The 14,316-nt window shown below is 40.9% G+C and overlaps 1 protein-coding gene across 5 annotated transcripts in view; it reads right to left on the bottom strand.

The window, feature by feature from the left end:
* Window positions 1-222: 222 nt before the first annotated feature.
* The window catches only part of Usp15 (ubiquitin specific peptidase 15), an 88,720-nt gene continuing 74,626 nt past the window's right edge, over window positions 223-14,316 (bottom strand). For all 5 annotated transcript variants that reach the window (XM_028786538.1, XM_028786539.1, XM_028786541.1 and 2 more), the window contains 11 exons: window positions 14,099-14,182; window positions 13,914-14,008; window positions 13,630-13,821; window positions 12,051-12,166; window positions 11,601-11,873; window positions 11,156-11,226; window positions 10,687-10,802; window positions 10,120-10,269; window positions 7,909-8,012; window positions 5,397-5,485; window positions 223-683 (listed from right to left, as the gene is read on the bottom strand). In XM_028786538.1, the coding sequence (XP_028642371.1) occupies window positions 501-683; window positions 5,397-5,485; window positions 7,909-8,012; window positions 10,120-10,269; window positions 10,687-10,802; window positions 11,156-11,226; window positions 11,601-11,873; window positions 12,051-12,166; window positions 13,630-13,821; window positions 13,914-14,008; window positions 14,099-14,182 (1,473 nt within the window). In that variant the 3' untranslated portion in view covers window positions 223-500. The remainder of the gene's footprint in view (window positions 684-5,396; window positions 5,486-7,908; window positions 8,013-10,119; window positions 10,270-10,686; window positions 10,803-11,155; window positions 11,227-11,600; window positions 11,874-12,050; window positions 12,167-13,629; window positions 13,822-13,913; window positions 14,009-14,098; window positions 14,183-14,316) is intronic.

The raw sequence follows: 14,316 nt of genomic DNA, 5'->3' as shown, positions 1-14,316 counted from the left end.
TGTACCAAGGACATTCTGCAGTATTTGAGCCACACTGACACAGCAGCTAAATACCCGAGTGGCGCAGACAGGCAGCCTAACGCACAGGAACTAGATTACCCAAGAACTAAGTTCAGCCATAGTTTTCTTGCAGTATTATTAGAGCAAAATTAATGACCAACATCCACAAATTTAACATTTGTCATCAATTAAGTCACATCCAAAAAATTAAAGAAAACATAATTCATCAAAACAGCAGCAAACTTAAAAGGGATTTATTTGTGATTTCCTATATATATTTAGCTTGTAAATACAAGACTGTAAATGTATTAAGAGACAATTTCTGTTAAAGTTTTCATTGTGTTTCACTTCAAGTACTGCACAAGTTAAAATCTGATCAAGGATTTACATTCGGGTATCTGAAACTCCTCATCTCAGACTTCTGTCTCATGTGGTAGTTAATGCCATCTCCACAGACACCACCAGCAGGAAAGTCTCTCGTATGGCTTCTTGGACTTTCATTAATTAGTGTGCATACAGTTTTCATTTTCTAGGTCATTGTCATTATCATTGCTGTCTTCATCACTTTCCAGGGGGATACCTGTGGCAGCCGAAGCACCTTTAGTTTCCCGGTCAAGAGGGAAGAAGCCAGTCCCACTGAGAGTGTCCTGTCTCTTGTAGAAGAGCACGTAGGCTGCTTTGGACTGTCGAACAAGCAAGGTGTGTCAACGGTGGCAGCACACAAGACCATAGCGATACAGTACCAAGTCTTAGCTAGTAACCAACTTTAGTAACAAAAAAAATCTAACAGCAAAAACATGTAGCCACACATGATCACGTGGAAGCTACTGAAATTGGCTAAATATAATTATTTCTATATAAAAATAAACAGGTTCATTCTATATAATTTGGGCTAAGAAATATATACAGCCAAAATACAAATTAGCGTACTTACTATAATATAAAATACAATTGTTTCTGATTTACTTGAAGGGAGTGTCGCTCTCTCTAACACCAAGTGTTTCAGCTTATGCTTAACATCTAGTGCCAACTTTTCATATTATATAACATTTCGCCTGGTGGTAAAAACATTGAACATTTCTTCAATATTTATTGGGAGAACACTGATTTTTTTTTTTTTTTTTTTTTTTTAAAGAAAGTACAAGGACGACAATCAGGGAACAGAAAAGGGCAGGAGTGGATGGGGACAGAGAATAAAGCTCACTGAAGGACCACATTCACACCCCTGAAATGTCATACAGAAACCTGTTCTTGGTACAACATATGTTAAAGATAATTGTTTTTCTTTTTGGTTTTCCAAGTCATGCTTTCTTTGTGAAGCCCTGGCTGTCCTGAACTCGGTCTGTAGACCAGGCTGCCCTCATATTCAGAGATCTGTCTGCCTCTGCTTCCTGAGTATGGGGACTAAAGGCATGTGCTACCACTCCCAACTTGAAAATAGTCGTTTTAAAGGACTATTTTCGAGGGTATGCGGTTGCTCGCAGGCACCTGGATTTTGCTAGCCCCAGGACTGCAGACGGCATGGCCTGCGCCCCTCTGGGAGAGCAGCTGACGGAAATGAGACTTGGAGAGCTGCCAAGCTGGACACTGATTTGGAATTTCACCCCCGTCCCGTGACACTGTTAGTTTTTATAGAGGTTATGACTGATATTACAATTACCACTAAAGAGGGGTCACCGTGGAGGGCCTGGCACACCTGAGCATGACCGACTGCCCCACTCCTATCCATGGTGGCTAAACCTTCATGTCCTGACTGAGAACTAGTGTCCAATAAAAGGTGACTGGTTCAGGTAAAATAAATAAATAAAAATATTCTCCATCAATCATCACTGTATCTTTTAAAATTTATTTAAAATTGTTTTACTTTGTACAGGTCTGTATGTATGTGTGAGCATCAATGAGAAATCCAGTTCTACAGAAGCCAGGGGAGGGCACTGGATCCCCTCAAGCTGGAGTTAGACACTTGGGAGCTGCCATGTAGCTGCTGGGAATGGTACCCAGGCTCCACTGAAGAGCAGCCAGTGCTTTTAACCATGAGCCATCTTCATGGCTCCTGTATCGTTTTAAAAGATAGCCCAGGCTACCAAGAATGAACGTAGGCATCTACAGGAAATGAAGAGTTCTGCAGAGCAAAGAAACTATGAACAGAGTGAACTGACAGCTTACAGAATGGGAGAAAAACCTTTGCTACTTCTATCTTAAACAGGGTTGAAATCTAAATAAAGAACTACAAAAATTCAACCCCCCACACCAAAAGTGTCAACCAATAATAAATGGGCCAGTGAAATAAACAGTTCTCAAAAGAAACTTGAATAGACAATGAAGAGTTTTAAATATTAGCCATGCTTAGCCAACAAGACAATGCAAATTCTGAGTCCATCTCAGCACAGTCAGCATGGCTGAGAAGGAGACACAGATGCTGAGTACTGCTGGGATGGAGGGAAAGTGGAAGCTTCGTGCACTGCAGGTGGGTGTGTGAACTAGTGCAGCAGTTATGGAACTCAGCATGGAGTTTCTTAATCACTAAGAAGACAAGGAGCACATGGCCCAGCTACACCATTGCTGGAATATCCGCAAGGAGTCACATATCTTACCAGGGACACTTGCACATCTGCGTCTACTGCTGCTACACTAGAGTGAACCAGAACCAGTCCAGACGGTCATCAACAGATGACTGGACAGTGCAAATGAGGTATATGTACACAATCAGATTTTATTCAGCAGTCAAGAAAAATGAAATAATAAACTTTCATGAAAATAAATGATCTGGAAAAGTATTACATTAAGTGACATAACCTGGACTCAAAAAGACAAAAATCACATTTCCTCACACACAGATCCTAATTTTTGAATGTTTTATGTATGTACAAATGTATTTAATGTATGTATATATGCATGTTCATATTTAAGTGTGTGTCAGAGTGGATACAGGCAGTGGAACCATATGAGAGCCATGAGAAAGGAACAAGAGGTTCTGAACAGAAGAACTTATGGGGTGCAGGGGTGCAAAGGGCAGGGCAACGCCACAGTGAGACCTAATGCTCTGTGCTAACAACCCAGTACATGCTGACCTGGGATTTGAAACGTAGCACAGACGGTCTGGAACTTGTGATCTCCCAGCCTGAGTCTCAAATGCTAAAATCAAAGACATGTGCCACAGTATGATGCATTATGTACTGTATCAGACACGTCTTTCTGGCTTAAGAAATACTTGTTTTATTCTGCATCCAAAAGGCCTACCATGAGAGCCTCCATTCCACACTCCATACAACCTCTCCTCTTCTCCACTGGGCTAATACCTCACAATCATACCTCACAATCAGCTCCAGTTCAATGTAACCTAACGTGTCCAAACCATTCTAACGAAATGGCTTTCAGGAGGGCCAACAGTGTCAAAGTCAACTCTCAGTCACACTCCACTATTTCATAGCCTTCTCTCCAGTACCTCCGGTCTTCTGTGACACTGCCTCTCCCACATCTTCTCTCTTCCGTTCCTACTGAATTCTTCTGGGGCCTCACTAAATCCTTTCCAGACACCCTGCTCTGTCTCAGCTTGCTCTGCTCTTAGCTCCACAGATAGCTAAGAGTAACAGGTCATATCCTATTACTAGCAAGCCGAGGTTAGCCTGGGCTACACGGTGAGAGCATGTTTCATAAACATAACCCACTTCTCACCCCAAACTGAATTTAGTTCTACAACTAGGCTATCATACACTTCAAATGTCACTAGCAGACTTCCTTCCCATTCTGAGAAATCACTTTATTTCTACCTCTATCAGCAACTCCAGTCAGGTTTTACTAATTCTATCCAAATATTTCACAAGCTCCTTCTCCTTTGAGCAGCGTAACTGAAGTGCTTACATCCCCTTGTCAGCCTCCTGTGCAGGCTTTCTGCTCTTCTATCCCTCACAACGTCATGACTTGTCATGCTTCCTTGTCTTTTCAGGTGTTCTTGTGTTTGGAACATCTGTGATGCCTGATTAACTTAGGCTTATTTGTACAAGTGGAGGTTGGTCAAACGCTGCCTTCAGACCCAAGTTTTCTGTATTTACTCATTTCTTCAAGCACAGCCATTCCTTTTCTGTCTCAGAGAAACATTTAATGGTAACCGCTGTATTATGATTGTTAATTTGTCTGTATCCGAGATGTTAAGGGTACAGACAGTGAAATACATACGGCTGTTTATAATGGAACTAAGCTGTCCCTGACACATACACAAATACTCAAATATTACTTGACTAAATGAAGACTCACTGTTAAAGTACGTCACGACATCAATTTCATCTTTGATTCTGGGAACAAGTCAGAACATAGCTTAAGCTTGTTTCAAACTCATTCTGTCACAAAGAGTGTCCTTGAATTCCTGATGTTCCTCTACTGCCTGGAGCCTGGGATTACAGAAGTGTAGCACTAAATCTGGTTTATGTGGTCCATGCAAACTAATGGCCTCTATCGACATTATCAGCCTCAAACCTGTTTTGTAAACAAGATGCATTTTTATTTGAAGGCAGGATTAGGACAGTTCATTTTGGGATGCTTGGGCTAAAAGATCAGAGACACAGGACTCAAGTGTGGGAGCCATGCACACATGGGAGATGCTAAAGGAGCCACTTACCCATCTTTAAAGCTACTCTAGGATTCAACATGTCTTTTATTCCAGATGTCATCAATTAAGGCTATCGTACTGCCTAGATATGTAGGAGGGTGCTGCCACATTCTCTACCAGTGGCAACACTGCTTCAGAACACATACTGGGAACACTCACACTACAAGACTGTGCAGCATACACACAAACACACTTTGGGTGGGACAGGAGGGAAAAGAGATAAAAAAGTTATTTTAGATCTATTCACTTCACAGAGTATATCTGCACCAGTAAATGGGTTCAGAAGCTTATTAATTTGCTTCAAGAAGCTGACTCCTTGAAATATTATACACTAAAAACTACTGTCTACTCTTTAATAGTATTTACTCTAGAAAATACAGGAGTCAGCATTTCTTACATCATGGACACCTATATTGGAAATTCCCAACAGAAAGTTGTTTCATCTGAAAATGGCAAGAGATATTCACAGTGTGACTTATGTGTGTGATAATGAGAAAATTCTCCAGATAAATTCCCACACAAGCCAGTTTCTGTTTTATGAAGTGAGAACGAACACTGTCTGTGACAAGCTGCTGGAGTACAGACCAGGGCTCCCATGGCCTCCTCTCCTTCTCTGTAGCCCTGGCTATCCTGGAACTCACTGTGTGGATCAGGCTGGTCTCAACAGACATGCACCGCCATGCCTGGCCCCAGTACATGAGCACATTCCAGCCCTGTCTTCCCTTCTGTTAACTTACATGTCTTCCTAAGAGGCTGACCCCATGACTTTAGAAACTGAGGACATACTTACCACAATTTGGTCTTCAGATGCGGTGGAGACGCTACTGTCATCAAAATAGTACCATTTTCCATCATCTTTGTTTTTCGCAAAAGCAGTATCTAATGAAAAAAAGACAATTACTTCTGTGACTGGAATCCTCACAACTCTGTAATCATGTGCATAAGAAAGATTCACTACATGGCAAGTATCTATCAGAGGTTAGCACACACTCACCCGATGGTAAGCACCTGTCAGAGGCTAGCACACACTCACACAATTGTAAGCATCTATTCAAAGCTAGCACACATTTACTTGATTTGACAAAGGCTTTGAGAATCATTTCTAGCAGTTTAAATGCCTAAGAAATATTTTTTTCCTAAGTTGAAACTTAGTACTTTTTTCAGAGGAAGAAAATAATATAGTTATGAATTTTTTTTATTCACACACAAAAAAATATGCCAGTGGCAATTAGAGATACTCCGTTTATCAGCAGCTCTGTGAGCAGGCACAGCACGGTGCACCGCCCCCCCAGTCAGGTGCATCCTCATTCTCACTGAAGAGCTAGAGACTTCAGGCTTCCAAGGGACAGTGTGCTCCAGGCAGTGCAGCTGTTATGCAGCCAGGCTGGGACTTAACCCCAGGCTATGTCTGACAACCATGGCTAGCATCTATATTATGTCTGTTTCCTATGACATTTTCCTTTCTGACAACTTTGCTTAGTCACCTGTGGTTCTTACACACTAGAATCTTTCTGCCTGTAATATAGTACAGAACATGGAAAGATAAGAAGTGCTACCTTTACTCCATGCTCTGTGTAAACTATGCACTCAACACGTCCATGTGCGAACAGAGCACGCTCCAACCATAGTTAAGCGTGTACACCATTGACCGTCAACATTCCGAGGAGCTGAGGTGCATCGTGGTCCCATAGGTTCCTCTGTGTAGCCTTCAGCCATTTTTCCAACCACAGAGAGTCACAGTAACCAGCGGTGTAAGTCTTTGTCTGTCTGTGTTCTTTCTAGGTCCCAACACATGACAGCCTCACATTTTTGTTCTGTATCCCTTCTTAGATCTGCTCAGCTGACTGGAGCCTAGTGCATGTACTGAGTCTGCCAGTCTTAACTCAAGAGAACTGCAGAGCAGACAATGTGCTTACAGAAGAAACACGTTCTCAGTCTTAAAGGAAATATGAAAACTAAGAGATAGCTAAATAAAAGATTTAGTAAAATTCTTTGAAAATACTAGCAAGCTAGACCTTTGGATTACAGAGAAAACTGCGAGACAAGAATAATAAAGCCAACAGACACACAACCCAAGAGCAACTATGAAGAGCCAGTTGCACATAAGCCGGACTGTAGGTGCGGTGGGTAGACTTTCAGAGCCAACAATGTCCAGATGTAGGCAGCAGCAGGCGCAACAACAGAAAACAACAACAGAAAACTGACAGTCCACAATGACACAGAAGAGAAGAACCCATGGGGTCAAGGCCAGATGTAGGGATGAACTCTAGTCCACTTGTTGGGATAGTTACTTTCCATATTGTTCTGGTGATTTCAGAAAGAAAAACAAAAGCAACATAGTTTATTTTAGGTCCACAGGTTTGATTTTAAAGTGAAATAAAATATATAAAAAAGACTATTTCACTTATTATGACTGAAATTGTTAAGAATTGTTCTCAGTTAATGAAATCAACCAGGTATTGAAAAGGACAAAAAGATGTATCATGGGAATAACAATCTGCCAAGCAGAGAGTGTGAACTGTTACAGTCAACCTCAACTACAATCAGACCTGCGCGTTATGTGAAGAAGCATCATTGGGCAGCTCAAAGGAATCCTTAGATAGCAGACCATAAATAATGACTTTTTCAGTCTTACAGTAACAGAAAGTTAAGTGTAGTTTGGAGTGGAAAGATAAATGTCATAATTGTAAATCATAAAAAGCAAAAGATTAAACAGACAAGAGAGTTACTGAGACCAACAGGACCTGTTGCTTAAGTTGACAAATAGACATGATTTAAAAGAACACAGGAGCTGGAGAGGTGCCTCAATGGTTAAGAGCACTGGCTGCTCTTCCAGAGGTCCTGAGTTCAATTCCCAGCAACCACATGGCGGCTCACAACCATCTGTAATGGGATCTGGCGCCCTCTCTGGCCTGCAGGCCTATATACAGGCAGAGAGAACGCTGTATACATAATAAATAAATAAATAAATAAATAAATAAATAAATCTTAAAAAAGAAAAGACTGGCAGAAGAACCCAGCCCCAGAAACCTGAGAAGGAGAGAGGATGAAGAGTAGGAGGGGCAGCACCTTAGAAAGACAGCATGTGCCTTCCTGGCCTTCGGCTGAGGAGCATTAACTATTCCTTTGTAGAACTGGTTTTTAAAATACAAGTTACACAGGTGATTCATTCACTTATAAGTATTGAACAATGATTATAAGCAAGATTCATCTGGTATTTTATTTACTTTAAAAGGTATTAACTATGTTACAGGACAAAGTCCATGGAGTGAAAGAGGTTAAAATGTCAACCGTCGACTTACAGTGCCCTCCTCCCATGCCTCCATAGTGGTTGGAAACGGCAATCAGATTATAGCGGCAAGGGCCTGCGTTTGGGTTAATCAGGAATTCTGACATATCCAAGTCACTGTTAAAGAGGAAACCAGAGGTTACGGCATGCTTTCCTTAAAAGTGATGAAGTATTTTTCTTCTAAAGCAATAGTGCCTTCTGCTAATACTGACTCTCCTATATGTATTCATGCATATGCATTAATACAACAGCAACACACAGACACACACACACATCCCTCATATAAGAAATTACCTAAAGATAACTTATCAAATAAACATTTACCCCTGAGATTTTAGTGTTTTGGGGGGTTAATGATTCTGTATTGAACGTTATTCTGACTGACGTTTTCATATGTGGTAACATTAACGTCAGTAGTCCAGAGGAAAAAATTAAAATGAAAAGTGAAAACCAACTTTCTTATGAATATTCATAAATTAAAACCTTGGAGACCCCTGTGCTGTACTTCCGTAACCCTGTAACTGCACTCTACACAGTGTCCCACACTCACAGAAGAGAATGGCTCCATCCAGTCACAACTGGTCCAACACACAGACCGACGGACCACTGTGGGGTGCGTGTCTCCACTTAGTGCGTATACAACCCAACCCTGCACTTAAATCTCAGGAACAGCATGGAGGGGTAGAAAGACTGTAAGAGACTGTGTCTTCTAACGATGACAGGGGTGGTAGTACTGGAGAGATGGCTCAGCATGTAAGACCACCAGCTGCTCTTCCAGAGGGTCCAGGTTCAATTCCCAGTCCCCACATGGCAGCTCTGCCCTCTGCAGTCATTGCACACATGTGCAAAGACCTAAGAGGCAAACCATCTATGAAGTAAAAATAAATCTTAAGGAAAAAGGAGTGCTCTGTGCAGGAAAGGGTAGATCTGAAGGAGTTGGGAAGAGTCTTGAATGTGGTCAAATACACTGTGTTAAATTTTCAAAGAATTAGTAAAAATACAAAAATGTAAGATTTCTATTCTATGCTTCATGGTCTGAATGACTTATACATTAGAAATGGGTAGCATCTTTTGACTGCAACATACTGTTCATTATCTATGGTGTGTAAATTGAGAACAAAACCACCTTATTTCTGGGCATTGTTCTTATGCTTGCATCATTAAAAGGTAACAATGTTTCTCAATTTAAAATCTGCTGCTAATGAATGTAGCTTTCCAATATTTACACTGTTAGAATGACATACTCCTGAAACATTATGGCTCGGGATTTTAAGAGACAAATGCCTTATTTGATTTTATAGACAGCACGGCCCTGAACGTGGTGACGGTGACCCACTGCTTCAAGGCCTGGGGTTACAGGGGCACACTAATATGCTCAACCCTAACCCTTTCATGCTCAATGACCGCAAAACGTTTTCAATCAATAAATATCAGTAAAATGAGTCCAATAAATATCTTCCCATTCCCATTATCAATACCCTTCCGACTGTCTTTGTTAATAGACACGCCGTCAGCGTGTCTACTATTTCACGTAAAACCTGGCACACAGGGTGAAAGACACTGTCATGGCCTCTTACCCGCGGTACAGTGTCCTGCTCTTGGCTGTGTAATCCAGTGTGGAAGGCAAAAACAGGGCTTACTGTTCACTTTCTCAATTTCCAATTTTGTGTAGTAAAAACCAACCAAACAACCAAAAAACCCCAGAGATGTTAGCCTCAGATTTTTGAAAATTTTTATTTCTGTCCTCAGATTGTTCTCTCTTTACATATATGTCATACCATCTAAGAAAGAAATGTCAACGATAGCATCTGATGTTTTATTCTATGCCTTACCTTAAACTTTTGTATTCTTTTAGTGTTTTCTAGAAAAGCCTATTCTGGAGTGACTGATGATAAAATAATTATCAGGAAATCACACAGCCACTAACCCACAACATATCTTATAAATGCTACTCTAACCTAAGGTAGTACTGCCTTACAGACTGAGTTACAATGTATCTTTAAAAAAATAAAAACAAAAACAAAAAACATATTTTTTCTTTGGTCCATGAAAGATTTCTACAAAAAAAATTGTGAAATATTAATTCCAACAAATTATTAGAACTATTCCAAACTTCAATGTTTAAACTGGTCTAATATACCTGATGTTTACTGATGCAAAATAAGGAAATCGTCACATAAATTTGAAAAAGAAGGCCTGTTGTTTACTGAGTAGTTTAACTTACCTGATGGGAAAATCGACTAACGTATCTAGCTTGTCTCTCATGTAGCGACTATAGGAGAATCTCTTGAGATGCACCACAAGAACCGGAGGGAGGGACCACAGATCTAATTTCTTTGTGGCTTGCTGATGCTCTTTACAATTTGGACAATACCTATCAAGAAGAAAATCAGGACGCTTGACAGAAGCAAAACCATGACTGCATGAAAACTCTGAGTCAAAGTCACCGTCTGGGCAGGTCTCCATCTTATCAGTGAGTAATTACTGTATACCTAACAGAGGTGAGTATGTAAGCAATTCCTCACTACATTAATCTCCTATATTTTCAGATAAGCTATATAAAGAAATACTCAAAGAAATGATGAAAGTGGTTTATGAAGGAAAAAAAAAATCCAGTCACAAGAATGAAGGTTACCACTCTGATACTTTTACAGAGCTATTAGCAGCCCTCTTGAGACTAGAGCTTATCATATACAATATACCTCACTCGAATGTCAAGGACACTCAGGACTTGGCCAGCGCGCTCAGCACAAGCCCACAAGGGAAGTAGACAGTCACTTCATTTTCTTACCAGGGGTCTTCAGCACCTAGCTTCTCTTTTGTTGTAAACAGCTCAATGCAGTCTTTTAACTTCACAAAGGGCCTTTTTGGAGGTTTATATTCCACGCTTTCATGTTTTTCAAAATCCTAAAGAGAATTATGTCTTGAGTTATGAGAACAAATGAAACGAAACTACTCTTAGTGACACATGTACTACATCTAACAACAATGGCAACTTTCAGAAGCATCACATAGCTCCTGTCAGCTGACAGGTACAGTGCAGCTGAAGTTACTATTTACACTATTATAGAATAGAAACCTCTGGCTGAATAAACTCATGGAAAACATGTTCAAAACCAACTCTAAAGACTAAAAAGGTTGACTTTGTTTTCTGCTAAAATCAACATATTTGTGGAAGCAAGGGTAGAGAGAAGAGTATCATTAACTCTTAGTGACACAGAGAGGAGAAGCCCACGAGCTCAGGAAGCAGGGAGCCTCACCTCTGCAGCGTTCTCGTCAAAATATCTCTTCTTCAAGTCAGGGTCCCAGTCCAAGGCGAGAAAAGATCTTTCTGAGGTGAAAAAAAATTTTTCTTTTCATTAAAAATGACATAAGCTTTCAATGTTAAAATAAAGGTATCTTAGCGCCAACATATACAGCACAGAAAGGGAACTTCCATGCTTTCTCCTTGCACCAGGTGGTCAGGGCAAGCACATGGGCTATCCCATGCCACTGAGAGAATCGAAGAGTTACGGAGATATAAAGCCCAAGCCCATGGAGACTGACTCCGCTTTGGTAAATCCTGTCATCACTGAAGACATGGGTTCCTACTGATACATAAGTAAACGTACTTTTGTTCACGACAGGTCTACATCACGGTCTCTCACTTGAAGACTAATCAGCTCTGCTCAAGGTCAGGGCTCAGGCTGGTTCTCAGCTACTCACCATCTAGCCGAAGCTGCCGGTCATCAAATCTTATATGCCTGGTGTCATCTTTGATGTAGTTGGTATCCGTGTTGCCTAAGTTGTTGAACTGGAATGTAAACAGTCGCTTTTTGTGTCCTGTAAGTTGGCCTTTGCACGTTTCCTCAGTACACAAGCCATTTTCAGAGTCGTTATCTCCTCCGACGGAATCCTCAGACTGACTGTTCTCATTCTCTGAGGGAAGCTCTTGATCCTGGCTGGACTCATCGTCTGGTTCATCCGTTTCCATCTCACCTTTGTGTAAGGAAGGAGATCTTTAAGTACACCCTGCATTACGTTTCAAAATCGCAGGACTGACTGCTTTTCCATGTCTACTCCTGGGCTTTACTTTAGTAATCCACACCATAACCTTGTCTTTGAGGCAATCCTGTCTAGGTCAGAAGTACTTAGAACATGACCGCAAAGCCTTACTTGGTGAACCTTCCTCATGTATGCCGTTTGGACCATTCCCATTAATGTTCTGGTCCTCACAGCAACGCAGGTGGCCATCAGTTTCCTCAGTTTCAGTAGACATCTTGACATACCGGCTACCAAAAAAAAAAAAAAAAAAAAAAAAAGAGCTTGCTATAAAATTAACTTTCCATTTTACTTAAGAAAACCAGCTGTCTTAAACTCAAGACCTCACACTTTAAGTAAAGCTGAGTAAAAATAGTAAAAAAAAAAAATCTATATTTGTGTGGTTTTTAATATAAAAAGGTGATTATTTACTTCTAGGGTTTTTTCCCCTTTATACCTCTAGGTGTTTTTGTTTGTTTCTGAGTCAGGTCTCACTGTACATCTGAGGCTGTCTTGGAACTCTATGTAGACTAGGCGGGCACTGAACTCATAGCTCTCCTGGCTCTGCCATCTCAGTTCTGGAATGAAAGGTGTGCGCCACCACACCTGGCTGCATGGTCTGTTTTAATTTAATTACATTTGTGTGTGTGTGTGTGGGCATCCTATGTGTGGAGATGGAGGTCCAGGGACACCTGTAGTCACTGGTTCTCCCCTTCCGTCACTCGGCCTCAGGGACTGCACCTGGGTTGCTGGCTCTGGTGGCAAGCATCATTATTTTATCTACTGAACCGTCTCTTTGTCTTAGGGCTTCCCATATTTTGTTTATTAAAGGTGCAGCACAGTGGGTTGTTTCTCAACTTAAAACAAGAACTTCCTCAACAGCCCTCATTTAGATGGTGTGCACCATTGCCAGGAAAGAATACTTATACCTGTCTACTGTTATCTTTATTCATGAGTCATGAAATGACCATGGTTTGGTATACAGGAAATATAAAATATGTCAGCTCTAAAGGCTAAGAGAAAGGTGTCTAATGGTATTTGCCATTATCTTATTCACGTTAAGGTTTATAAAAAAGCAGTGTGTGTGTCTCTGTGTATGTGCTGTCTCACCATCTGTCACCTGTTAACACTACTGGGAAGTCCTGATCCACTGGATGCATACAAAGGGCCGTCTGAGATTTACTAGCATTTCTACTGTGAACTGACAGCAGGCATTGGCCAACTAAAACTGCCTTCCCACTGGTATAAACAGCTACGAATTATGTTTTTACATTTGAAATAACATCAGTAATGAATTTAATGTGACCAACTCAATGGATTAGAATGTAATTTTATTTTCATTTTATTATTTTATTGATTTTGGGAATTTTAAGGCACATTTTTTTTTGTAGTCTAGGCTGTCCTCACATTTGCTATGTAAAAGGAGTAGACTGAGAATCCTTGATTGTCCCATTTCCGCCATCTAAGTGCTGGGATTATAGGTGTGTATCATATCCTAAGACCAGCTCATGCAGTAGGTCATACCCACGGCTTAGATGACAGGTGTAGACCACCACTATCCCTGGCTGAAGTCAGATTTCTATCTGCTTCACTACCTGTCTAAACAAAGCTGAGTAGAGGCTTGTTTGACATCCTGGGAGTGCCTTGCATGAAGACTTTATCTATTGTATATTATCATGCTTATTCTGTATAGCTATACTTGTTTGGCACTTACCACATTCTCAAGAGTAGGAGATTATACAGTTTGTCTTCAGTATTGTTTCGAGGTACGGCCATAAGAAAAGGCTGGCCGAACAGTGAAGAGCCAGTATGGTGAGTGTAACTAGAGTGTCTGAATTTTTCTCTTAGGCAAACGGGAATAACCACATGTTCTGTGTCTTCTGTCCTGTTGATGTTAATTTCAAACCTACGAGAGCAAGAGTGACCATAAGCTGGAAGTTTGGTGTTAGTTCTTTAGATTCCCCTGAACGACAGAGCGCGGATGGGTACCATACTTACACATAAATGTCATCCCGCTCCATGATACTACTTAGGTTTTCATCCACGGCAAATATCCTGTGAAATCTATGATTGTATATGTCAGTGACTATCATCTAGAAGGAAATAAATGTCTATTAAGCTGGTTTTACAATACTGAGAAACTGAAGACCAATGTCCACACTTTAATCTCAGAAACACCTCACCTTATCTGCAGGTACTCCCGACAAAGCAGACAATGCCGTACAAAGATCTAGTATGTTTCCAATTTTGGGCACAATAACTTTATACTAAAAAACAAACAAAAGTTTGTCATGAGTTTATCACATTGGACAAACAAGGAGTCGCTGTGCCTGAGCTCCCACAGTCAAGAGGCTCAGAGTGCCCAGGGGATCGTCCACCAGGACAGCATGCTGGCTGTGCT

The sequence above is a fragment of the Grammomys surdaster genome, unplaced genomic scaffold (genome assembly GCF_004785775.1).
Source record: "Grammomys surdaster isolate TR1022 unplaced genomic scaffold, NIH_TR_1.0 125548, whole genome shotgun sequence".
Classification (NCBI taxonomy): Eukaryota; Metazoa; Chordata; class Mammalia; order Rodentia; family Muridae; genus Grammomys; species Grammomys surdaster.
The sequence above is the reverse complement of the archived record's forward strand: the minus strand, read 5'-3'. Positions and strand labels throughout refer to the sequence as shown.